The sequence below is a fragment of the Strix uralensis genome, chromosome 5 (assembly GCF_047716275.1).
Source record: "Strix uralensis isolate ZFMK-TIS-50842 chromosome 5, bStrUra1, whole genome shotgun sequence".
NCBI classification, from domain to species: Eukaryota; Metazoa; Chordata; class Aves; order Strigiformes; family Strigidae; genus Strix; species Strix uralensis.
In genome coordinates this window covers 39,445,934-39,473,600 of record NC_133976.1, presented here as the reverse complement: position 1 = coordinate 39,473,600, position 27,667 = coordinate 39,445,934, and the positions used below count along the sequence as shown (strand labels likewise).

The following is a 27,667-nucleotide window of genomic DNA, read 5'->3' as shown; positions in this document are numbered from 1 at the left end:
CAATTACAACAAAATAGAGCAATTTTCTAAAACACAATAGCCTTTTGTGAAGTGTATATGATAAGGGTCTTCTACTTAATTATAATTCTTAGATCCCATTGATCAAAGGGACCTTTCCTTGTTAACGAAATGATTCATTAGCTTTTTCAGAAGATGACTTCCTGTGTCTAATGCCGCTCTGTGCTGAGATTTCAAGCAGGCTATTAATGTGCATCATATTGTATCTTTCCCTGCATTGTTATTGTAACTTTTAATTGAGGCTGTCTTTTATTACACTAGTTCTTACTGCCATTTTGCTGTAACTCATTTCCCTGCAATTAGATATGTCCCATCACCGAAATGCAATTTTTTTTGTGCTGGTAAACACACAGAAGTTTTACATGAGTCCTTTCATAGGACTTTTGTGTTCAATAAAAAGTAAGGATCGGAAACTGGTGCCCTCAAGGCAGGATTTTGCAGTGCTTGAAGCATTTCAGGCAGGTGCACTGCAGCTGGGGCAGAGCTGGCATGGATTAAAAAGAGGAGAAAATTCTCCACAAAAGACTGAGGGTAAGTTGAGCGTGTCTGTTGTTCCTGCTCACCACTCACTGTGCGACCAGTGCAACTTGGAAAGAAAAGGGGGAAAAAAACCTTTTTTCTTTTTTGGCAATCTCCCTCTGTTTGTTGAATGTGACTGAAATGAGTTTGTTGGTCTCGGCATAACATTAAATGGAGAGGAAGGGATGTGATATGAACCATCATTCAAATCCATTGCTAGTGGCAGAGTTTTCTTCCAGAGCCAAAGGTGGGGCTTAGTCCCAGCCCCATATTGTCCAGGGAGCTAGGAGGAGGTGAGCTACCCACTAGCCGTAGCTTGGTGCCTGCTTGGTGCCTTCCTGCGGGACCTCATCCTTACTCCTGCTTAGCATATGACTGTGCTTATCAGATTTGGATGATGGACTTGAGAAGGAGCCTGTCCACCAAAGTTCTGTTTTAAATAAAAGGCAAACATTTCTACACTGACTGTATTTTTGAGCAAACAAAAAGTGGCCTTTTGTTAGTCAGGCATCATATAACTACACTAAATGTACTATTCCAATAAAAACATAATGGGGGTATTGAAGGATGCGCTGTGATACAACTGTAGGGCTATTATTTATTTCCATGCTGAAGCTTAAGGTATTTAGTTCAGTTGTGATTTGTTTCTGATATCTGGGCATAAGTTTCCAAGCAGCCAAACACAAAGATTGTCGAGTTGCCTCTTAATTAGTATTGAACCTTCTGGGAAAGGACTGCTGACTCACTATATAACTCACTCTGCAACTGCTTTGTCATTTGTCATATGCCACTAAGCATCTCTTAGATATTAGAAACCATCCGTCAGTACCTCTCTCAGCTGGATCCAAACTGACAGTTTACGAATTAAAGCCTCCCAAAATCAAAGTCAATCTTCCGAGCTATTCAGTCCCTTGAAAGAAATGTTTCATGTGGAATAAACTGAATATTAATGCCTCTGATAAGAAAACGAACCTTTATAGTCCTCTCTGCCATTTTCCCTTCTGTCTGTTTCTGCTCAGAGTGGGTAGTCTTCTCTTGGTTTACAGCTCTCTGGGGGGTTGAAGTCCAGACTCCATGTAGGCATTTCAGTATGGTCCTACCCCTCTTCCTCATCCTCTTTGGCTTAAAGAGCTCAAACAGAGAACAGGGGCCTTTGGGCTCTGAATCCTGCCAAGAACCGGATGTAGAACTACAAATTCTGGATGAGACATCTATTGTGCTTCTGATCATCTCAGTGCTGGAGCCTATTGCATTGCAGCTTTAGTTCATAAACTCAATCCTTTAAGGGAAAATATCAGTGAATATGTTTATTCATACAGGCTTCTAGATGTTGCATCAAAGATAAGGGCCAGTAGTTCCTATGAAAGCAACCGAATAGGGGAACTTGAGTTTACTTCTGCTCACACCTTAAAGGAATACTGTCAATATAGGGTCTGTTTCCAGGCTGTATTTAAAAAAAAAAAAAAAAAAAAGTTCAGTGTTGATAGGAGACCCAGATACTTTATTTAAAGGGTTTTGTATTTTGCAGTTGAGGTTTATATGTGTCTTTATCAGAAACAGTGAAAACAGACTAGGAAAGAACAGACAAAATGAATATAAACTAACTGCTTCAAAATTTATGAAACCTGCTTACTTTTCCTCTCTGCTTTTGGTGATAGGATCTTGAAGTAATAAATTCGGTGTTTCCAAGTAGTCTTTCTAATATCTGCCCTATTTTTGTGCAAAAGGCAGGGAAAAGATTTGTCTACACCTCGGATGCAGGCACATCCCAAATCTGTCAATTTAAAATGCCTGGGAAGAGGCCAGTGGGTGCAGCACCATGCACCCAGGTAAAGGCTGTTACATGTGCACCACTCAGAGACCCCCCCCAAGTGAAGAGTCCTTGGTCATCACCTTTTCATAGATTAACAGAGGTAAAATGCAACAGAGTAGAATGAGCATGTCAGTGGAAAATGTGTGCCTCTGTGTGTGGATAAGTGTGTAAATGTGGATTATTATTTTTAGGGTTTTTTTAAACTCTTATTTTGGAGAAAATCTATCATCCTCACTGAAGCCTCATGTGAAAATGACATTAGTAGCAGTAGGCTCGTCTTCATGGCATAAATGAAACATCTCTTTTAGGAGGATGCTGTGCTTATAATTAAAAGAAAAAAATCAAGACACAGGCATTTTGTTATGGGAGGGAGTGCAGTGGGTACCTACGTTACAACCAACTTAAGGAAGATGCTTCCTTTTTTGGAGGCTTTTCATACCCAAATGCAAGCAAGCAGAGATTTGCTATTTATATATATGTATATATATTTTTTTTTACACTCTGTTTCTTTATACTGTAGTAGGATTGTGCATCTTAACTTCCTGCAGCCTCACCTGTTTTCTCCAGTGTGTGTTTGGCAGTACTGCAGAAGCAAGCATCCCTGTTGCCAGACTGCAGTACCATCAGAGCTTCTCTGACCTGGAGCTCAACCAGCAACAGCAATTGCTCTGTAAAATACGGGCTGTCTCGGTTGCATTTGCTCTTGGTAGGGCTTGCCCTCCCAAAGAGTAACTTTACCACTCATCCAACTCCAAATGCCTGAATTCCCTATTAACAGTCTGCACCCTTAGGGGTTTTCCTCTGTGACCTGGAAGGTGAGCCCCAGGTGCGGTAGACAGTGTTGACATTAGCAGCTTGAAGCCCCAGTTCTGGCCAAGTAGAGGATGAATCTTTAATGCCTTCTGCTTGAGCTGCATTGCGTTTTCATGCATCACGGAAAGTGCTGCATTCAATCTTTATTTAGGTTTTCTTATCAGGTATGAAATGAGCTGATGGCAAAATCTGCAGTTACTTCAGATTTTTAAATGATGGAGATAGATGGCTGTAATCTTCTGTTATTCGATGTGATTTTTACCCCTATGTTTTTGTGCCCCGGCAGAAATGATAGGAATTCAGATGGTAATGAGGTGGCATCCAGATGCACGGCACACACACACGCGTATGCACAAAATATTGATTTAAATATGTCCTGACAAGCTGGTCAGGCAGCAGTCTGAAGGAAGGGAAACTTCTGAAGTGAAAGAGAAATAATGACAATAATGAAGAGGCAGAACATTGATTTTAATACGTAGAAGCAGAATGAAGATCTGGGTCTGATGAATCAGAGGGGGGAAGCTGGCACAGGAGCCCGCTGTGATTTGTTGCATACATTTGTTTTCATTTTTATCCATTAGCAGCACTGTGAGTGTTCAGATGCAGCCGAGAGATTGGGAATGGGGAGCCGGGGTAGGGGGTGGGGGTGGGGCAGAAACTTGGACTGTTAAAGCTCTCATAGGTCATGAATTTCTATCAGCTAGCTTTCTAACTTCCTGTTAAAATGAACGGGTCCCTTTTTGCTTGGTTTATTTTAAAAATAAATAAATAAATAAACGGCACAGTTACGATCCCGTTTCTGCATTCCAAACGGCAGCTCAGGAGCATTTCCATCACCTCAACAGTTTTATGGACCTTTCTGGTAAGGCAGCAGGTCTTGAAGGTTGGTGCAGTACCATTAGCATATGCCTCTGCAAAATATTTCATCCTTTTGTGACTCCCTTTTGATCAATTAAGTTTATGTAGCTCTTTCCAAGTAAGTTCATAGAGAGAACCTGTACACAGCCTTCTCTTTGTGGTACCAAGTTTATTTTCATTGCTGAAGTACAGCAGCTGGTGTGATGCAAACCTAAATGTATGTTGGGGAAAAAAACCTAAGAGCTTTATTGCAATTGCTGTACGAGCTGGTTTTCATGAAGCCTGTGACACGAGCAAATATAAAGAAATTCAAGTATACAGTATTGCCAACTTTCTGTCTCTGGCTGTGAACACACTGATCTCTGGTGTCTATAGATACCAGGCCTGTTAGTGCTCATCCAGGTAGAGTTTGATGTTACATTTGAATGGAAAGCTAGTGACGTGCCATGGAATGCATTAATATGTGCACTTAAAAAGAGGAGGGGAAAAAAGAGAGAAGTACCTTTGGCCACAATCTCCTCTTTAATTTAGTGCTGGTTTCTATAAAATTTCATTGAATAAATAGTAAAGTTTAGAGGGGATATCAGGTTTTGAAGATAACATGACCACAGTTAATAAGCAGTATAGATTTGTAAATAATAAACTCTGCCATGGTTTGAAATATAATACAAAGTTAATGGAAGAAATACTAGTGCTTGATGCAATACTTCAGGATGTTTGTGGGTCTTTTGAAGTGTTTGGTGAATTTTAAACGCTCATGATCTAACAGTGGAAAATACCTCAAATTGAATTGGTTGAGAAACACCCCCAGGAGTTGACTCAAAGATAATGAAGGCAGTAGTGACTTAACAACCTCGTTAACTCTTGATAAAATTAGCAGATGAAATTAGTTCAGGAGACCTACATAGTAATAAGAGTGGAGAAGTGTTTAGTCTTTAGAACAACTAGAAATGTGTAATATGCAGAAGAATATTGTATGACTTGGCAAGTTAATGCATCTATGGGGAAATAATCCAAGATATGATGATACACTATGAATGGAAAGCTGGGAAAGCAGTGGTACATAGAGGGGCTGGCATGTGTGAACAAATGGCAATTAAGTTAGCTGTACTAAGAGCATGTCACAGGTGCAGGAAAGTAACTGCCCCTACTTAAATATCTGTTGGACTGCACTAAGACTATTAAATTAAATTACAGGTGCTTCTCATATTGAAACATAGGAACAAACAGAAATGGTTCAGTAAAAAGCAGCATAGGGAATTCAGACCTGGGTTATGAGAAAAGATAAATTTATGCATATAACATATTTGTATCCAATGGATAATCATTAGAAGAGCCCAGATATCTATGGAGACAAGACAAGTTTTAAGGGAAATTTTGAAAGGTCACAATTGTTGCAGAAAGGTGTGGAAAAATAAGGGAAAAATTTGAATGAGTTATTAAGAAATTTTTACTGAGATTTATTGAACCATGTGAAACACCTTCAAAAAGAAGATTTTTGACTGTCTGACATGATGAAGCGAAGTGGCAGCTTTGTTAGCAGTGCTGATGTGACAGAGGTGGGCTGCAGCTGGTGCAGCCCGTCCATCTCCTTTCTGAGCCCAGACAGCTGGCAGGGGGTGTTCGGACCAGCCCAGGCTCTTCTAACTCTTCTCAAGCCCCTAAAGCCAGCCTGAGAGCTTTGAATTCATCAGGAGTTCAAGGTGGGGTTGTATTTTTAAAAAAAATACATGCAAGTTCCAGGCAAAATTACTGGTTGGTTAGTGGCAATGTAATACAGAACTTGAAGGTTGATATCTGTTGATAAGCTATTAATTCATACCTGACAGTGCAAAAGAAATGTGTGAGAGGGTTTTTGTAGAAAAATGTTGGAGTATTAGAAAAATAATTAAAACAATTGTTACCACTAATGCATAGTTTACAAGTGATAAGTTTACAATAATACAGGAAGAATTTGTTCTTTATAGGAAGATACCTGGTACCTTGTTTTTTTCAGTTATCCTTTTGGTTTTCCAAAAGTAATATTTGTTTTGCTGACTGGTGTGTTTTAGTTTTCTGTTGGGCTGTTCTTGAATGCATTGGTTTGTCTCTGTATTGAGCTGTTCCCAGTTTGTTACTGATCATTATTGTATATGATGTCATGTTTACCTCAGGAGATTGTAGGGATTTGGGGGGAAAAAAAAAAAAAAAAAGGAAAAAAAACCTGATAAATATGTATACAGACCTTTAAGTGTTAATGTTATCTGGCCAAGCTTTGAACTTTTTTGAAGAGTATTTTAGAGGGAGCTATTAAAAGTGTGATAAATAGCAGGGGGACACCACTGAAGCACTAATGATCCCTGGAGGAATGACACTAAAACAAGCTTGATGTTATCAACCTTTCGCTTTTGAGACTTATGTTACAAATACTTCAACCCCTTGCCTAGGAACCTTTCCTTCATTTGTTTTCTTAACTGTTTCCTGAGAGCAAAGCACAGTGATAATTTCCATTGAGCCATACATGTTATAGACATTCTCTTTTCCTGATGTAAATGACATGCTTTGTGCTACTTTGCACATGCGTGTTTGCAGTCTGTTGCTGGAGATCCTGTCCCTTCTTTTACAGCAAAAGGGGTGAGGATGGTACACCAAAGCGTTTTCCTGCTCTTGAAGTGTTGGCACTTTGAGAATGTGGAGCAGTTTTGGAGCATAATGGGACAGTTTTTCTAACACGTTAGGAATTCATATTATAAAAAGATTTTTATATGGGTACTAATTATATATTTAATAAAACATGTTCAGTAAGTAGTCCTATCTTTCAATAACATTTTATTTGTATAAATCTCACTGTTGTGCAAACCTGATTAGTATTTTAAGGATGAAAATAGCTGGAAGACTCTTCCAGCTCATTTTTAATGGTGTCTATTTCTTTTATTCAAAGCAGTAGTTTTAAAGTAGATACAGACAGCAGGAGGCCATTGCAATCTCATCTTTTGCTTCGTATACTTTCTAAGTCAAGAAAAGACATCTAAGATGTTTGGTTACCCCCCGTGTAAGCAGGATGCAGCATCCAGCCTGTTACAGCAAGTCCAGTAACTGACGTTTTGCAAAAATGCATATTCCATAAAGGCAGGCAGGCAGTGGCTCTTCAGGGAACCATTTTTATAGTTTTATCTGTCAGTAGATCTTCCCATCAGAAGGTGGTGATTAGTTTGAATTTTACTGGCTTTGAGTTCCAACTATTTGTTTTTCCTCTGCAGCTTTTCATTGCCTCTGTTGTCCATTAAGTGATGGAGGAGTTCTTGAGCACTCAACACGTCCTTCCTATGACAGTTCTTGGGCACTGTGTAATCGGGTCACTGTCCAGACTCCTCCAATACGATATTATGCTTGCTGAGTCTTGCACTCCATGAGGCATTTTTATTGCTCAGATCACTCTTGGCACTCTTCTCTGCACTGTGTCCAGTGTTTCAGCCTTATAAAAACAAACAAATGCAAACCAAGCAAAGCGCAACATAGATACTGGAGTTGCATATTGGGTTCTAATATAGGTATTCCTACACAAGGCAGGTAGCTATCTTTTCGGTATTTGTACTCAGTCTTCCCCCATTTATACAACCAGTGATTGCATTACACCTGTTGTCACAGTTGCTGTTGATTTACTTACCTTGAATGATCTGCTCAGTCATTTTTAGAGTCATCGTATTCTGGGATACACTCCCTGGTATTGCAGGTGTGGTCTGTGTTTCTTTTTCCTGCATCTTGTATTTGGATGCTTAAATGTGTGTCTTTTCCCTAAACTATGATAATAAAAGTATTTGGTAACACACAGAGGGGTTTTTTACAGTGTTCATCACTCGAAGATACTCAGGCTAGCTCTCATTTAGCTGCTAGACAGAGTCTGGTTGTAGTAACACAGAATTAATTCAGACTAGCTCACTTTATTTCCGAGTCTTGAGCTAGGCTAGTGTGTTGTGTGGTGCAGCAGTCCCTGGTAGGGTGTAAGTATTTGCAGTGGAAGAGCACGTAAGTCTCAAAAGGTCTCAGGTCTTATTTTCTATTTGTGATTGTTGCTCGGAGGTTTAAATACCTTTTAAGCAGTTATAGTTCAAGTGGTGATACAAAATGCCTTAATTATTCATTAATTCCATTTTAAAAATCGTCAGCTAAAAAAGACTTGGGATTTAAAGGCTGTACAGAAGTGTCAATGATACTGGTCATATGCTGTGATGCACTGATGTACACAATATGACACTAGGAACACCGATATATTTGCACGGAAATTTAAGGGATGTGCCTTCTCAAATAGGTGCATAGTTTCAGAAGATGCCAGAGAAGACCTGGTGTGGATGCTAGGCTTCAAATTTGGGGCCAGCTAAACCCATGTTTTTCTCACAAAGTTTACTTCAGAACACAAAACGAGAAGAAATAACTTAGTCATTGAGTCACAGGTTGCCATGAAATAGAAACTGATTCCAGGGCAGTCTGTAGGGTGTCATCATTGCTGGTCTCAGGAGGTCACAGAGTACGTGGCACCAACCTTGTAAAACATCATCAGCCACAGCTGTACCAGCACTGGTGAGGTGTAGTAGTGCTCCCACATGACAGTAGGGGAGCAAAGAGTGTTCATTCTGCAGAGGGATCCAGGGAAGCATAGAAGGATCTTCCCGCTTGACAGGAAGATTTGCTTCCTCACCCCAGCTCTACAATGTCTTTCCTATGCCCTGTGTGTTAAACCAGACTACAGTAACAGACCACTGTGCTTTTCATTATTCCTTAATGGTGGCTAATTGTCAGTCCTTGTAAGATGCCAAAATTTCCAAACGAGTCAAATTTTGTATCACAAAATGAAAAACTCCCAGAAGGTACACAGGGCAAGCCTGGGATGCAGTGTGCTCTAGTATGACCTCCAGGCCTTTGCAAGGTCTGCACACACAGACCTAGTGTGCAAGTATGTTGTAGACAAACAGATCAAAAGTTAGTGATAATTTCTTCTTGCAGAGATCAACAAACTAGAAACTGCAAGGTTCATACCACAAGCCCACATTGGCACTAGGATCACACTGTTCCTGTTAGGGAATTGTCAGACTTCATCCAAAGGTTGCTCAGTACATATGCCTCTGCTTTCAGGGTGGAACCCCCTTGTGTGTCTGGTGTCACTGTGGAGCACGGCTTGCATAGGGACAGGACAGTGCTGTTTGCAAGTTTGGGAATTGTAGTAAAATGTGAACCTGCTAGCAAGTTAAGTTAACAGTTCTATCCAACAAACATGCTGTAATCAGGAGAATCAGCACCCAGTTCAAACTGAAATTTTTTTGTCTTTCCCGTGTTGGTTGTTTTTCCCTGTTCCTTTATATCTGATCAGTTTTTCTGGATTTTCCATTTATCTTTGGTTTTCAGGCACACCAGTTCTGCTTCTGGGATGAAATAGTCAATGTGGCCTGGGAAGGTTTAGTGATTGGTGCCAGTTGGCTGGCTGTTGCTCATACTGCAGGCAAACATCCAGTGTGTGACCTAAATCAGTGTAGAAACCCACTCTGTTTTGGAAAAGCAACTGCTACCATGTCTTCATGCAGCTTGCACAGGAAGCACATAGTTAGGAATACAGCTGTATCAGTGAATCGGTGTTTCCCTTCATCTTGCAAAGGCTTGGAGGTACTCCTGGTTGAAACTCTGCTTGTGCCATCCCTTCTTTGTCCTGCATCTCTACAGCTATAATCTTCCATTGCCATCCTTTTTGATGGTATCTTGAATATAAAGACTTGCAGATAAAAATTTACTAATTCCTAAAAAAGTCTTGTAGTAGATTAAATGACCTTGCATTATATTCTAGACTCATCCCTCCAAATACACATTTTATTTTCTAGTGTGATATTCCAATTTCACGGCTGCTAAATAGGTTGCTAAAAATATGGAAAGAAAGCAGTATAGCTAGAGAGAGGTATAATTATTCCCCTTTTGTTCAAGTGGTTTCAGTGGAATCATAATCTTACTTTGTTTTTAAATGAGAGTAAAAACAGCTGTTTTCTGCTAAGTGTAAGAGATTGTCCCCGCTTCCAGAATGGTAATTTTGAAATGCTTGGATTTGTTTTGTGAAAGACTGATGTAGCAATAGGAAGGTCATAATTTTGACTAATTGAAAAAGCCTCTACAAAGTACAAAGCCTTACAGAAATTGTAATTACAGGAGTCTTTAACCATGTAGTGCAGCATGTGGAAGCTACAGAGTCATCCTTTAGTTTTGAGATTACGTTAAATCCCAGAGCCTGTAATTATATGCATGTTGCTGGCAGGAGCCCATGCTGGGCTGATTGTGTTCATTGAACAGGATTGTTACTTGTTTCCCTCCATGAGATCTACAAGCATCCTGGAAGGTGCGGTGCCACGTGTGGTACCTAGTCCTTTCACTGCTTCTTCTGCTGGAAGGTCAGACAGACTACCTTGACTGTGGTTGTGGTTACATTTTGAAAAATTATAGGTTCTTTACTAATTGCCAGTTCCGAAGATAAAGGACAAATTATTAGTAATGCTCCAGAAGGTAAGCAGTGTCTTCTGACATTGTAAACCAAACCAAAGAAAGGGTACAGACACATGTACATGCTGAAAAATGGAGTGATATCTGCAATGGTTCACAAGCTATTGGTTTCGTGAAGAGACTTCTTTCTGAATTAAATCTCAACTATGTGGCTATGCTTGAAATTGCTTGAAATTACCTTTGAGAGACTGTAACATACTTGTGCTACTAAAAGGTTCTAATTTTTGCGGTACATGCAGCATCTCCATATATTTGATAATTCTCTTAAGTCCCTAATTATTTTTAAACAAAGATTTGGAGCTAGAAAAGCCTGGGAAAAGCTGAACAGCCTGTTTGGCCAGCAGCTGAAATGAGGTTAGGAATGAAAAACCAGAGTTGTGCTACATCTCAAAGGTCTTTTGAGGACAGTTTCTCCAGTAAGAAACATCTCTTAATCTTTGTATATCAACACAGTTTCACTGAAAAGAACAGTTTTAATTTTTGCCAGTAATTGATATGGACTGGTAAGATCAAGCATTTCTGTGAAGCTCTGGTGTGGGATTGCTGTAAAGGATAATGTAAGGAATGCTGTTCCTTACGTTATGCTTGAGAGTAGTGTGTACTGGAGAGTTATTTTCATATAGAAAAGGCATATGTATTTGGTTTCCTTTAAGGCTACATTATAAATTTTATAAAATATATTGTTAAATCAGACTTTTAAAAAAAAATCAATTAAAATGTGATTCTTTGCTGTATTATAAAACACTTTCACAAAAAGCCATCTCAGAACGTGGCAACATTGACTGATTTACCACCAGTTGTTTAATATCTGCCAATTCAAAAAGGCTAACGTTGCTTGGAGCCAGTAAGTTAGGATTTTTTTTCTATCCAGAAAGCCGCTGAATTATTTTTTACTAATCTATTCCTAGGCAATGAAGCTACCATATTTGTATGGTGCTAGAGCAATGATGTTTTGGCATGAACTCAGATCTTTAACAGATTTATTCTCATCATCTGTTACCACTTTCAGCACACGCATATCCTTGCTTTCCAACATACTGCACCTTCAATGTGAAATGTTCCCCAGCAATGATCCTCTGAAGCCAGAGCACCTTTTATGACTTTTAATGACCTGTAAAGCCTTCTGCTGCAATGTCCTGTGAAATTGCCAGACAGTGTTGCAAAGGTGGTTAATATAGCTAGAAAATAGCTGCTGTAGTTGATATAATAAAAACATAAATTTACAAGACCCTCCAAATTACGCAAAGATGACAAATTGTCTGTGTTGATAATCTGAGTGCTGGGGAATAACAGGGTGGTTTTATTGCGCTTCCTTTTTTATTCCCTCTCCCTGTAGTGAAGGGGTATCTTTGTAACAGAGCAGTATCCACTACAAAATGCTGGATTGACGGAGTGTGCTGCTGGAATGAAATGAAATGAAGAATACAAATTCTGCAAAATATCCTTCATTGAATACTGTATTTTCACAGACATTTCCTGATTGTATCTAAATGTCACACTATATAAAGGTTATAATCTTCATTTTAGAGAAATTTCATTACATAATTTTTTTTATCCTGTAGAGAAGTGTAATAGTTCTTAACTTTTTTTTTGATTCATTTTTTTGAGCTAATGTGATCTGAGAAGATTAACCAGAAGATAGTGTTAAATAGGATACGTATATTATATTGCCTGTCTTATCATACAGAAATACAAGCTTCTTTCATCTAGTGACCTTCTATTGAGTATTTATGAATACAAATTCGGTTGAAAAAATATTTGTGTGTTATATATATCCTGGAGTATATAAATAACTCCTGAAGAAAGGAATGAGTGCAGCAATAAAAGTGATAGAAAATCACGCTGCTGTCCAAAAGGATCAAAATGAAAAAAGAGATTTTTACAGATGTACCCAGAGAAAATAGTAATAAAATTTGTAGCTCTGTTAATTAATAAGGAAGTAATGTAATTAGTAAAGACTTCAACCTGTGTTATATAGAGTATAAATAAGTTTTCAGTATGCCTGAAGGTTTTTGATCTCCTAATATTACATTACCTAACATTCCTCCCACCCACCCCCTTTTTTTTTTACCTCCTGCCCCATTTTTTCTTCTGAACAACCAGTTGATCTATCTGCAGAGCTGAATGACTGACACCTCAGAAAATGATGGCTGACTTTTGGAAAGTTGAGACATTTAATAATCACAAAATTCTTAATTTGGTAAAAAAAAATACATTCTGAACAGTTAGGAAGGTATACTTAAATTCGTTTCAGAAGCAGGACTTTGGGCAAGAACAGTTCTGGCAATCCTGGTGATTGCTGTCCTGCAAGAAGGGGGTAAAACCATGAGCATCGTGAGTGAGTATTTTAGAAATTGTTCCAGTTACTGGATTGCTTTTCTCGAACTACCAAAACCCAGGAAAAAACCTGCAGTGAATACAATATATCACTACATTCAGTTCTGTACTTGAAGTACAAAATCTTTGTCTTACAAAGTCTTTTGGAGGAATTCAAATCTGCACATAACCACCTTTGGCAAGGGCAGAAAACCTGTCTGGAGAAACATAAGCAAAAAGTAATCCTATTGACTTGGTTGGAAATGACTTGTTGCTGTGCTTCAGAAGCTATTAGCGCATGGACCAGTAATCTAGAAGTAGTAAACAATACAATGATTTTTTTGGATCAAGAACTACACCTTTTGTATGTTAGTAAAGCTTTATCTGACCAGGTCTGCAGCTGGTTTTGCATATATATCACAATTTCTGTATTATTAGTACAGTTTTATACATTTTTACATAATCCCATTGGGGCTTAGCATGTCTTTACACAAAGGCTTGATTTTTCTCCCAAAGTTTGTTTTTTGCAGCCTCCTAGTTCCGTAAATGCTCTTTGTTGCTGCCTCTACCAAGGGGGCTGAAGCAGGTTAAGTTGTAGAGTCAGGTCACAAAGGCAAGTAGTAAGCAGTTCTTTCTCATGGTGTAGATACAACCTCTTGCCATTCTCTGCACAGCAGAAGTCCTCAAGGATGTCAAAATTGCACTCTGAAAGAGAGAAGACAAAAGTGGACTCTTGAGTTGAGAGCTGCTCACCAAAAACACCTCTCGAAGGGCAGGAGGAACAGGCTCACCTGGCTCTGATGCTGGCAGGTGATGGCAAGGTCCGTCTCCAAAGAGGTGCGAGTGGAGACCTGTCTGCCTGATGTAGACAGTGCCGACCCCACACTCTATGCAGTCTTTCTTCTCTGTATTAACTGGGAAGAATCAAAGAACAAATATTAGGGCAGCTAAATTATCATCTTGCAGTATCTTCTGGTTACCCTTGAGGAAGGGGAGGTGCGTAAATGGGTCTGGGCACAACAAGATTTACAGCATCAAGGACAGGCATCTGACAGATGAAAAGACAGTAATAAGGGTTCTCAGTGTAGGTCTGCAGAAATGAGCAGCAAGTTCAGGGCAGTTTCAGTATCTCAGACATGAAAGAGCTGTGAGCAGGGTCTGTGTGCTGAGGCCATAGCCTTGTCATGGTCTCTGGAACAGCTTTTCCTGTGGAACAGAGAGAAAGGAAATCGGATACAGGGTGGTATTGATTGGTATTATTGGTGTGAAGTCCTGTAACCTGAGCAGGAGGTAGCAAGAAACATTGGTGGCAAATTTTCTTCTCAAAAAGCTTATTGGCAGTATTGGCAGACAAAGAGCCACTTTTCTCTTGGTTTCATCTTTATGGGGGGTTGAGAATCACAACTCCTATCCCCTTTCCCCTCCAGGAGAGTCCCAAGATTTTCCATTTTCCTTCTGGACCGCTGAACTACACTGGCTTAAACCTCCACCTTCTTTCCCTGGTTTCACCCCTCCTTGCACACCCTGTCCATCCCTGGCTGGAGGTCTGCAGTTACAGGGCTGGAGTGATCCGCTCACAGCTTCAGGTGCGTCTGCTTTTCTGCTGGTTGGATTTTACAGCTGTTTGGTACAACAGCCGCTACAAGAAGTGATAACAAGGTTGGCAAACAGATGACTTGATTACCCCTATCTGGTTTTAATGACAACGAAATAAAATCAATTTTCACAGGGCTTGTCTGGGCAATTGCAGTTGTGCTGATGGAATGTGTCACCTTGGCAATACAGCTGTTGCTGTACCAATAAAACAAAATTAGGAAAAACAATCACTATAATAGTGAGTTGGTATACGGGAATCACAGAACTGCTGATGCAGCGTGGAGCAGGCAGGGAGAGAGAAACAGCTCCAAGTGTGAAAGCTGCCTGTACCTCCTCCCAGCTTTCTGTAGCTGATGGTAAAAGATGTATGCCCTAACACTGGACCATAACATTAAATATAGTGATGGATAAAAGATGGCAGAAGATAAACTGAGCAAATTTGTAATCAAAGCAAGTGAATGGAACAGAGTTTATGAAGACAGTTTTAAATATATTGCCTAAGTGAAGCAGAAGTCTTGACAAAGAAATAATTATCTAAAGGAGAGTATCTGATGCAGCACTTGGGCTTGGTGCATAAATCTGACTTGGCAGACTTTATATGGCTTGTTTTGGTTTGCTTGGTTGGTTTTCAGAATGGGTGTGAAGTTCTTTTAGTAATTTTTTGGCTTCATAAAGGTAGGATGGAGCTCTTGCTTAAGTGTGTGCTCCACTTCATCATTTTCTGAATAAATTGTAAAAGCAGGTTAATTTGCTGTCTGATAGGCATAAGAGGACATAAAACTCCTGGTGGGCTGAAGAAATCTTACAAAATCTTACAAACGGTGCAATGTTTGGTGAAATAAACTCAGGTGCACTAAAAGCTGCTCTCTTCTCTAGGGAGGGGAGACGACCTGATTCACTGTGTGTTTTCTATTGAGCATCATTTTATTTATTTTGGTGTGATCAGATGCTTAGCGGTCCTGCCCACACACAATAATCCATCACTTCCCTCCGACTCTCTCCCTCCCCCTGTGGTCTGTGCTTCAATGGCTGTAAGACATTTGTCTAAAATTGTCAAAAAGCTTTCCTGGTGATAAAATCAGGCTTTTTCTTTTCTTCTTCCCTACCTATCTGTAAGATTAAATCTTTAATAGGCTTTGATTATAATATTTTCCATTTGAAATAGGCTCCTTCTCCTGCAGAAGTAGGATTCCTGGTGGTTTAGTCCTATTTATCCCAAGGGAAAGGAAAGATGTGAGGAAAGAGGAGAAAAACTGCCACGTCTGCCGAAGCACAGGGCCCTTTGCCTGGCACAGCAACCATTAGTCCCTGCACAGTCAGGGAATGCGAGAGACTGGGGAACGGCTCCCTCTAATATCTGCGTCTGTGTGTGCAGTTGGATGCTTTCTAGTTTTTAAAGAAATACTGCTTTTTAAGCCCTTCATCTCCCCATGCAGGTGGTGGTGGTGATAGTAGTGAATGACACAGCTTTGCTGGATGACACGGAGCTGATCTTTGCATCAGCCAAGAGGAATTAAGCTTTGTCACTCCCCACTGGGGCTACCTTTCGCCTGGTATGTGCGGGAGGAGGAATTCACAGGCTTCTGCTGCATTCACCCGAGCAGAGCCCTGAGCGCGCTTTGCCAGGGGAGGCAGGCAGCGAGAATGATAGCTGTCTCTTTTAAATGCCGCTGTCAAATCCTGAGGAGACTTGCTAAAGGTAATGTGCTTTCCTTCTTATTCATTCAGGGGCTCAGCTGCAGCCTTCCAGAGACACAGTCTGATGTTTTTACTTTTAAATATGACCGTCCTTCCAATTTACTGTCAGGCAACAAAGAACTCTGAATCCAGAAAGGTGTAGGGGCTCTTTCAGTTAAAATCCTTACATGTCCCATGCTGTGCTCCTGCTAGGAAGATAGGTTCTTGTTTTCTATTTTCTTTTTTTTTTTTTTTTTTTTATTGCTGAAAGGATGATTTTTCCTAAGTGAAGTGCTAAAGTTATTGTGGGGTATAATTATTTTCTATTTCTGCTAACCTCTCAGAGGAGTCCCTCCTGGGTCAGTGCATGCCTTACTGAGAATAACTGACAATGATATTCAAGACTGATATCCAAGATGAGTTTCTGTTGTTTAATGTCTTTTGTAAGCTATTTCTATCTACGCTTTAGATGCCAGAGACTGTTGTATGTGATGAAGTACAAATAGCAGCATGTGTTTTTTCAGGGCTGCGCTCGCATGTCACACTTGTGAAGTTAATTTGCCTGTTAGAGCAGTGTGCATTTTATGTTACTGTAAATCTTTGTAGTCTTTGGTTTTATCGCTCAGAACTTTAAAACACTACTTGCATCTTACTCCAAGTCCTCTGTGATTATTAAAGCAGCTATGTGAAAATATGTCTGGATAAGACACTTTCCCTCTTCAGAGATGAACATATCTTAGATTCTAAAAATAATTTTAAAAAAACTGTTATGTTTGATAATTTTTCTTTCTCTGTGTAAAAAGGTTTGGTCTGGGATTGTAGCTCAGTTTTTTTTGGTGGAAACTTCCAACATTATAGTAGCATTATATGTGTGCAAATAAGAAGGTTCTGTTTTTTAGCTTGGGTGCTGTGAAACATTTAATGGCCATTGCTGTGCAGCTGGCAACACATACATATGTGAATGAAACTATTTGTATCAGCTTCGCTTGAAAAAATCAGAAGTCTTTGATTATTAGTCAGTATAGCTCAAAATCAATTAGTATTTTATTTTCCAGAAGCATGAAAGATACTAATACAATGAGGTCAGTAATGGGAAAAGAGAAGAATATTGCAATCAAATTTATATAATGCATTTTCCTGTTCTGTATGGGGCCACATTGTTCAAAACATATGAAACTCAAATATTTACTAATCATCCCCCCTCTCTGTAGATTTGCTTCTCATTCAAATCTGTGCTGGGTAATGCCTGTTTTTCTCATATGAGTAAAATGTTTCTATTTTGGTAGCTCTATTATGCATTTATCAGGTTGGAAGTCAGTGTTTTATCTTTTCCTGGTTTGAGCAGAGGAACCTTTTTGTCTGCTGATGTCTTTATAAGACAGATTTGGGCACTAATTTAGTCTCCCACTGATGACAGTGGTTGCCTCACTTAAATACAGTTTCTCTGGGAATAATCAATATTCTTATACATCATAGACATCTTAGTTCTTTCACTCTTACATCATTCAACAGAACTCAGGCTAGTGGTTTTTTCTCTTTTGAAATAATCTTAACTTCCTTTGAGATTCCTTGCTCCTCCCACTCCCTCCCAATAGGAACTGGCATGATATTATTGATTTTTTGCATTAAAGAAGTGTACTTTATGCTTGTGTTACTATTAGCAGTTGATTAAAAAAAAAAAAAAAAAGGCAGTCTAGAGGTACATTCATGTATTCTCCTGTAAGCCTTATGTGTGCCAGACAGGAGTTGCTGTCCTAATTGACAAGCTCCTGAATTTTCACCATTTTGAGTAAAAACCTTTGTTCTTTTAGTGAACTCTTCTGCATTCTATAGCCTTGGCATTTCCATATCAGACACCAGTTATGGACTGCTCAACACAGTCAGGCTAGCTGAGGACAGGAGTGGACCTTCACATTGTTAGTGTGGAGAGGACTCTTGCCACCAGCTGGCAATTTCCTGCTGCTGCATCAGCTGGGAGATCCCCTTCTCTTCTAGCTTGCTAGTGGTGGGGTTTGGCACTTTTACTGAATTCCTTTGCTCCAAAAGCAATTTTCCTTGGTTTAGTACTTTCCCGCAGCCTGTCTCTGCTAGGGTCTTTTTCTTATGTGCTAATTCTGTACCTTTGTGCAGTTCCCCAGAATCATTTCTTTACTATCTTTCAGGCCTTGCCAGGGTGAAAAGAAATAGGTATGCTGCAGACTTGGTTAGCATCTTGTGTTTAATGATATGCATGCAGTTAATTATACATCAAAAAGTGGAAATATCTGCTTTTCTTCATTTGTGTATGTCATTTTTCATGCCTGTCTTGACAAAGTAAGCTTGTAACTTCATTTCTTGCTCTTTCAGATAAGGATGTAAATGGAAATGCCTCATCTGGGCAACTGGAGACTCTCCAACAGCAATTCTTCCCAACAGGGAGATGTTCAGGCAATACTGTGTTTTACAACAATTACACTCCCCTCTTCTTGTGCTTCATCTTAACCTTTCAAAGAAAAAAGCAGAGCTTTCTCTCTTTGGATTGCTAGTCTTGCTTAGTTTGTCATTTAAAAATCTCTGGCAGGGAACCTTCAAGTGTTCTGACTGAATTTCAAGGCAAAAATACCATATAGTTGTGGGCAAGCTCCTCAAAACCTGGTCAGTGACCCACTGCAGCTTTCCCTTCCCATAGCCGTGGGTCAGACCCTGCAGTATGACAACCCATACCTCTCTTGTCTGCAACACCAGGGTCATCTCCAGATGGGAACATTGCTCTCCTTCTGTGTCCTCTACCATCAAACTTAACGCCAATCGTAAGACACAAGCACAACTGTAGCATCTCAGAATGGTTTGGGTCGGAAGGGACCTTCAAAGATCATTTATTCCAACCTCCCTGCCCCCTGGTCCTCCCTCACCGCTGCCCCTAGCCTGTGCACTCCTTCTATGCCGTACTGCCTCTCTGGGTACAAGAGTCACTGCATCTGCTGAGGCTGCTGTATGCCACGTCTTCCTCTGTATTTCCACTGTATCAACTACCCCCTCTTAGGGCAAAATATGAGGCAAACAAGAAGTGCATGATAATTATTCATGCAGGAAATTTAAAATACTATGAGGTTATTTCTCTTAATTTGTGTTACACTTCAGTTTTGTGAGTCTTTATTTTGGAGGTCAGTACATTTTCAGGAATGAAATTGCATGTTACCAAGCTTAGGTGAAGCTCTGTATTTGTGTCCATTAATAAGCAACCATGGAAGAAAAGTATTATTTTATTTGATGATGCAATTTGCAAGAAGGATGCTGTGTGAGACTGTTGGTCTCATACATGCTGAGACATGATTTGAATTTAGATCTAGTCTTACCTAGTTAAGAACCAAAAAAAAATCCCTGTTTTCTACACCAGTGTGGTATTTCTATGCTGTTACAAATTTTTTTAATAGCAGTTAAAATGTTTACAGTGGATGGGAGTTTGTGCTGTAGTTACTTGATTTCTTTCATGCATAAATCTTTCATGCTTTTACCTTTGAGGGGAAATATTGCTGCCTCAGTCTCTTTTTAGCTGTGATTATCTATATGTATTTGGAGAAAGAGAGAGGGAGAGAGAGATGTGCATATATATATATTTTAAGCAGTGTTGAAAGTGGTTAAGCAGTTCTGAAAAGAGAAAAGGTATCTTCTCTACCATATTAGCTACTAAAATTTGCACTGAGGAGAGGGGTTTTTAATTTTTATATATTCTTTTAATTTTTAATCTCTTTCCTATCCCAAAAGAGCAAGGTAAGCCAAAAGCTATTTTAAGAAACTGAAGTATTAGCCATTTTTATAGATCTCCCTATGAGAACTACTTGGCTCAGAGAGGATGGTAATTTATATTCAGACCAGTCGAATATAAGGAAATGCCACATTTGAAGTTGATAGCACAACCACAAATCTGCTCTTCGTACAGCTGCTGGTATTGTAGAATGGCTTTTTGTGCAGTGGAGATGTACTAGGTTTTTTTCCCCAAAATTTATTTCTATAAGACCTTGGGCACTGAGCAGTATGCTGTGCATACCAAAGAGTCTGTGGTAATTACTTACATTGAATATACATGCTAAATCTAAATTGCACAATTTACAATGATTATGTTAAGTGTAACAGTGTAGTACAGTAGTGAAAAGTTGCTGAAATGTGTAAGCTGGTCAGGTTTACAGCTAAATTAACCACTTTATGGTTTAAAAATAGCCTTTCAAGCAGTGCATTACAGAGCCTTTCCTGTGGTTAATTTATGTATGGACATGTTCTTTTTTTCCATTATTAGCCCCAAGAACAGGTCTTTTAGGAAGCTGTGTCTACTTCATGAAGTTGCTTACAGAAATGTGTCTCTCTTAGAGGCAGGAATGCATTTTTTAACATACCCAGATCAGTGAAGTTATTCTGGATATTATTATAATGGAAACAGAATAAGAGCACTCTGATAAAGATGTCAACTACTGTTACACAAGATAAGGAGCTGAGTGGTCTGCCTTCACCCATCAAAGCTTTATAGTGTATCCTCAGGATAATTTATCACCTACTGCGCATACAGATCCTTTCTGCAGACATAGATTTTTATGCTCCCAATATGTTTCCAATACAGGGAAATAAAGCAATCCTAAAAGGCAGGATGGTGCACTCCAGTTTGCAAGATGATCGGTTATCTAAAAATTGGTTAGGGGTCTGATGCATCAAAGGATGAATTCTGAATATAGCTGGATGTAGGTTATACTTTGCTTTGTGCACAAGCAACCACAACAGGAATAAACCCAGAATTTTTTTTAAAAGCATGAAATTAAAATGGTGTTAGGGACTTGATGAGGCTTTATAGTACCTCATTACAATCTTTCCAGTGTTCCAGAGAATCAACTCTGGTTGTGACAACAAGTTACCAGCCTGTACATTATTTTAATAGTAATTCTAACTACATGGTTTCTTTTTATCGTTGTTTATAAAAATACAAGTTTACAGTAATAGAACTGAGTCAACAGCTTGCTTGAATGAAGTAAAATTCACAAGTAAAAATATCTGTTAGGACTTTTGAACATCAGTTAGTTCCCTGTCTTTCTAAATTTCATTCTGAATATTCAGAAGACTCCTAAGTGTGCTGACAAGCTCTATAAATAGGCAGTCAGCATGGATTTGCTGGCTTTGTGCATTCTGTTGGAGTTTTGGAAATATGCTTTGAGGTCTTTTGTACTCAACGTATGTTTATCCACGTTGTCCACATCTCAAATTTTTTTCCATTATACTTCTAAAAGCAACTTCTGTGTTTCTTCTGACTTAGTAAACAAACTGCAGTGAAAGAATATAAAGAGTCAAAGCAAAATCTGGAAACCTTCTTCTCTGCTAGCATGTGGAACTTCAGGGCCACCTCCAGCATTACAGCCCTTCCTCAACAACAGTCATTAGCATGTACTTCATGAGAAGATAGGATAGAGTCCACAGGGAACAGGTGTAGAAAAGTCTGTCAGCAAGGGAAGTTCTGTCATTGCTGTTAGTGTTTGTAGTGAAGTAGATATAATGTTAAAAAAACCAACCTTGCATTCCTTGGAACTTGGATTTTTTTTTTTTAATTTTATTTTTATTTTTTTTTTAAAGAAAAGCAAAATCTGTTTTATTGAGAGACTGTTTATTGCATAAGAAAATGAAGGCAAAGAGTGGCTGTGACCTGCCCGATGTCACCCAGCTGGCCCGTGGCAGTCTGGGGTACAACCCTGACCTCCTTATGCCTGTTTCTGCATCCCTGGTTAGGAACAGTTACTGAAGTTGGCAAAGACTATGAGAGAGCAGAGAAGACTGCATGACTTTTACCCTTCTAGATTTTTCACCTGTCCTGTCTTTTTTATTTGCACTTGAGTGCCTTTAGCCAGGATTGTTTTAGGATTACTTTGGAATGGTAAGTGCCTTCGTTACGATTGCTGAAGGAGAGGGAGAAAGATTAATTTTTGTTAAGATATTCCTTATGTACTGTTTAGGCTTTCCAGTGCTGTGTATGTGTAGAACAAAAGAGGCACATTTATTATATTTAATGAGTATTAGTAGTTTGCAATATTGCCTTTCTGTTCAGAAGAATTCTTTCAACGTATTGTTGAAAGAAGTAATGAAGGGAGGAGAAAAGATTTTTCTCTTCTGCAGCAAGCTGATCACAGTTCACAAGTTCAAGCAATATTGCTTCACTGCTAATATATTCAAGAACTGTCAAACTCTTTATTAATTATTCAGGATGATCTAAAGTATAGCAGCATACTAACCAATCTGTGTGAAACTTTGACAGAAAAGAAAGACATAAAAATACTTCCCGAATCAAGCACATACTACTTAAAGTAGGAGCATAGGTGCAGCCCTCATGGTCTGAGAATGTGTGTATGGCTGGAGTTCTGCAGCAAAATTCTCTCTGTTTTAGATAATCTGATATAATTGCATGCAGGCACCTGTAAGGTGTGAAGAGAAAGCCACAAAAAGTCATATAAAGAGATGGTAAGCGGCCATTAGCTATCGGATATCTATCTGATATTAGTAGCTGATACCTGATATGGCAGCTCTGATATCTGGTACACATGTAAGATGTAGAGAGTGTTTTTCCCAGCACGTTTGGATTTGCAGGAGCTGGGCAGGTTATAGAAAAGAACTTCTGTAACCTGCCCAGCTAGTTCCTGATGAGCTTCTTGCACAGGAGTTCAGCAGGTGTCTTGGACTTTATGCCTCGTCTCTAGCTGTGTGATGGGGATAGAAGTACTTCTCTCAAAAGTATTCTGAGCAAAATGAAAAAAAATATCATTATGTGGCAGTTTGTAGGCTCTCTAAATACTAAAGATGAATAGTAGTTATTAAAAAAATAGTTTATTGGTAAGTGGTGCCATTTTTAATATGAATGCAGGCAAGACATTTGAGCTGTATATAATGAAACCCCAGGCTGGTTCATGGATGGGGTGCTGCACAAACATCTTTCCAAGTATCAGCATTGCTGCAGGATAGAAGTGTGTTGCAAATGGTTCATGAATTTATCTTCAGTGTCATTGCTGTTTCAAATAGTTCTAGTAGCCATCAGAGGGCAGAGACTCAAAAATACTTCAGCATCTCATTTCTGTCAGGAACCCAATCTGGATGAGCATCCCAGAGTGGTACATAAAGTGTGAGGCAGGATGGAGCAGAGCACTGGGTGGGAACATGTATTAGGTACAGTGGGTTAGACACTGCAAATTTTGCCAGTGAGCAAAACCAGACACCCATCCCTGCATTCTGATGAGAGCACTGGACGTTTCTTTGCAACCAAATTAGCTCTCTGCTTTTGCTTATCTGGTGCCCACGGGAGTTTTTATTACTTTGAATGAAGTATCTGAATTCCACAGAACTACGTGAATGGAGGTGAAGCCTGAGGAAACGTGGAGAGGAGAAGGGTGGCATGGGATAGGAGAAGAGAGATGGTATGCCTTTGCTTTGCAGTCTGCTAGTGGCCCCAAGTGCTCTGGGGGGCTGTGGGTGCTCCAGTGGCAAGCGAAGGAGAACTGAGCAGCAGGAGTGCGAGATGCAGCACTGCCAGCACCTCTGCTGAGCCAACAGGAATGAGGACAATGGGGAAAAGAAGAGAAATGAGGGGGATGTGAGAGAAGTTGGAGGTGAAGCAGGTGCAACTTATGCTGAGGGCACAAATTCTGCTGCTGGAAAGGCTCATGTGATGTAAGGAGAAACTGGGGCCCGAGCTGCTGAGGTTTAAACAGTTAAGGTTAAAAACTGGTCATTTTATGAAAACGTTATATCCCATATAAAGATAAAGTCTACAGTTATTTTAGTAGTACTTACCTAGACGTTTTGGGAATGTATTGTAAGGTGAGGCTTCAGGTGGAAATGGGCTCTGGTTCCTTGTGTACCCAGTGCAATAGGGAAGGATGGACTCACTTTCTCATGGGCTTTATAAATACTTATTTTGGGGGTCTGCTAAATCTGAGATACTCTGTGCAATAGGGATAAGAGCATACCTGCATTTTTAGGCAGATTTCTGCATTTTTGCAGCTTAATCTGTCTTCCAGCATGACTCCCAGGAGTAGTGCCCTGCCTGCATTTCATTCTCTGCCACTCTGGCGGTGCTGACATGTTTCTGCTGCTAGAAAGTCCTGCTTGGGCACAGCCCTTCAGCAGGCGAGTCTCTCTGCCAGCATAGATTACAGCACCTCTCCAAACAGCTGGAAGTAAATCCACCTCTACAACTACCTGAAAGGAGGTTGCAGGGAGTTGGGGATGAGTCTCTTTAACCAAGTAATAAGTGATAGGACAAGAGGTAACGGCCTCAAATTGCACCAGGGAAGGTTTAGACTGGATATTAGGAAGCATTTCTTTACAGAACGGGTTGTTAGGCGTTGGAATGGGCTGCCCAGGGAGGTGATGGAGTCCCCATCCCTGGAGGTGTTCAAGAGTAGGGTCGACATAGCGCTGAGGGATATGGTGTAGTTGGGAACTGTCAGTGTGAGGTTAATGGTTGGACTAGATGATCTTCAAGGTCTTTTCCAACCTAGATGATTCTGTGATTCTGTGACAAAAGGTAACCTCATTTCTGCTGCCCTACCTGCATTCCCCACAGGAGTTTTGCTGGCCTGGGGAGAGGGCTGCTCGGGGGACACACAGGGAGGACTACCCTGCATGAAGACTATCCTGAAGGGCTGAATTCATGCGAGTTACAAGCAAAAAGAAACTTTTTCATAATATTTTTGGGTTTTTCCTCAAAGGAAAATCTGATTGTTAACTTTGGAAATAATTAAAAGTTTTGTATTAAAATCTTCTAAATTTATTAGGAATATAAATGAATGGGACCTTCTGCATCATCAAATTGAGTTACTACAGTGTTACCACAGGATCTGTGTTATTCCATCACACTTTAAAGATGTTTGTCCTTTTTGTCTATAGTCTTCTTCTGGGTGTTTGCTTTTAGAGCATCACTCCTCTAATATCTAGGAACTTTTTAAGACTCTGTCTTCAGCCCTGGGGCTGAAGGTTAAAAGAAAGCTTCAGACCAGAAAGTTGTTCTTACAGAGAAAGGGGAAGTATTATGTAAGTCTCCGCTGCAACCTCTGTTGCAGCCTTGAACCGCTCATCTGCAGTTTTTATTAATGCTGTTGGGATTTAGGTTTTTAGTAGAAAAGGAGGCTTCCTTGTAAGTGTATTGGGGCAGAAAAATTACTCCAGATTGGACTGATTATGAAGAGGCAAACTCTAGGTGTAATTCTGTGGGGACAAAAGTGTTACTGGAAATAACGTCTCATCTAATACAGTTACTGTGCCTTAGCTTCTCAGTGGTGAATAGAGAAAGATGTTCAGCAAAGAAATACCAGCTATTCAAGCAACTGAATTACTATAGTGCATTGGTAAATGTCACCAATAAAATACAGTTTAAATCCACAATACTCTCAAGGAAACATTTATGCTTTTAATGAACTAGAGTTTGACAGCCCTGTCTGGCAGAAGAAATTGTTTCTGGCATTTAGATTTCTTTTTTTGGGCATCCAGCATGTGTTGTGACCTGTAAGAGACCAGTGCATGTTTGCAAAGATATTGTGGGCACGTTGTTCTCAGCTATATCGTAAGCAAGTCATGAATAACAAAGATGAAATTTCCTACCATGTTATGAGGCTTAAGTTGATATATCATTGCCTTTTCCCCAGCAGTCAAAAGGAGGGCACCTTTTGAGTATTTTTACATTTTCCAGTGACAGGGTGAATGTTTTTTTCCTTTAGTGACATGCTTATAAATTTCTGTAGACCTAAGATATTTTAATATTCTTGTACTACCTGTGGGTCAGAACTCTGTTTTGCTGAACCTAAGCATAAATTATCACAGTTCTTGTTCCATTGAGCTAAAAGCAGTTAGTAATAGAGAGAAAGCATGACAACCTGAGCAAACATGTAGTATGAGGAGGGGTTTTTTTACTGGACAAAAAAAAAATCCTTGAAAGTAAAAAGAAATTGCAGGCTTCAAAAAGAAACAAACATAAACTTTCTAATTAATAGCTGTTTTCTCAAAGAATGAGAAGGAACAGAGAAAAAAGGGATTCTGTGTCAGGTTTTGTTTTGCTGCCTTAAAAAAAATGCAGAGAAGTGCAGTGTTGATGAGTGAGTTCCTTGGGAAGTTTCGCAGTCCAGAAGATTGTCTGGTTGCATCTTCTCTCCGTTTTCGCTCTGTAGCTGTGTAACACAGTGAGTGATACACGTGCCTGATGGCCACTTTTACTCAACGTTATGGAGCTTCCAAGGCAGCAGGAGCCCTTCCAAACTCTGGCAGGAGAAAGTGGAAGGTAGGTTACTCCTTAGGAAGCACTTGAGCTCCCTTCATAGAATAATACAGTTCCCTCTTCTACACTGCTGTTATGGACCATGTCAGGACGGTTCAGGCAAGGCCACCAAACCACTAGCAGCAGGAGTTTCTGCAAATGTGAGCCCGAGAACCACTTCTTATGTGCTTATGCTATATAATACTGAACAGCAGCTGCTCAGTGTTGGCTGACAGCTGCATTGAGATAGTAACTTTAGCCCCAGGGAGTAAGACTGACTTCTCTTTTGTTCCATCTGTGGCAGTAGCATGGTGTGGAGATCTCCTTTCTCCAACGTAACAGAAAATTTTTATCCAATTTTCATTCAGTCCCTACAGAAATGTAATTTTTCTGATCACACTATAAACTCTGCCCTTATTTTTCATGGGATTCACATCCTCACAATTTACCCAGACTGAGAGCTTGGCATGGTTGAGCTGGGATGTGGTGTGCTCAGTACTGAGCTTCACAGCTGTCTTCAAGATTCACAGATCTCAATTTAGTTGTAAGTCAAATGGTAGTTAACAGTTCTAGTCAAGTCACTTTGACTTTCAGTGCATATTTCAGACCTGCTGTGTTGTTTCACACTACTGTGTGTTTTGGTCTTGGGTTTTTTTTCTGCTGTCAAAAGAAGTGCCTCTACTTTTGCAATTAAGTAGCTGGGTAGAGGAGTTCACAGAGGCAATAGTGAATCCAGGATATTTGCTTTTCATGGTTTCCCAGCGGCTTAGGCATCTGACTTCCAAACTTTTTCCTGATTTCTACCATTGGACAGTAGGGGAGGTTGGGCCTTCTTGAATGGTCATTAGCTACACGGGCTACATACCCTTTTGAAATGGTTTGCATGTTGTGTCTGTACATGCATCACAGTCTGAGAATCCCAGGTCAACATACTGAGGCACTAGTTCAGTTTGCCAGAGGTTCAAATGATGCCATCGGTAGCAAAAAAAAAAGGGGACTTAAGTGCATCTGTGGGACACCAAGTGTGTACAGGTAACTTTGAATTTGCTTTGATAGCATCTTCTTTTTGCTATACTTACTTTTAAAATATAGAATTTTATGGTTGGTTACGTCAAGAAGAAAGACCTAAAAAAACCCAAAAGGCCAGGCATGTGAAGAGGAATAATATATTAGCACTTGAGCTTTTTTGCTTTTGGTGATTTTATGTTTGGTGGAAGTTTGGAGCCCAGTATCTAATTACCCATTACAAATCAAAGAATCTGGTCTCTTTGCATGTGAATTTTTACTTGTTGCAA

At 39.7% G+C, this 27,667-nt stretch overlaps 1 protein-coding gene across 8 annotated transcripts in view; it reads left to right on the top strand.

Moving 5' to 3' along the window:
• GRIP1 (glutamate receptor interacting protein 1) overlaps positions 1-27,667 on the top strand; it is a 341,423-nt gene that overhangs the window by 156,686 nt on the left and 157,070 nt on the right. The window contains exon 1 of one of the 8 annotated variants that reach the window (XM_074870518.1): positions 15,710-16,145. The exons of the other annotated variants lie outside the window; for them this stretch is intronic. Coding sequence (XP_074726619.1) covers positions 16,091-16,145 — 55 coding nt within the window. The 5' untranslated portion in view covers positions 15,710-16,090. Of the gene's footprint in view, positions 1-15,709; positions 16,146-27,667 lie in introns of those variants that run through there. 8 annotated transcript variants of the gene reach the window in all.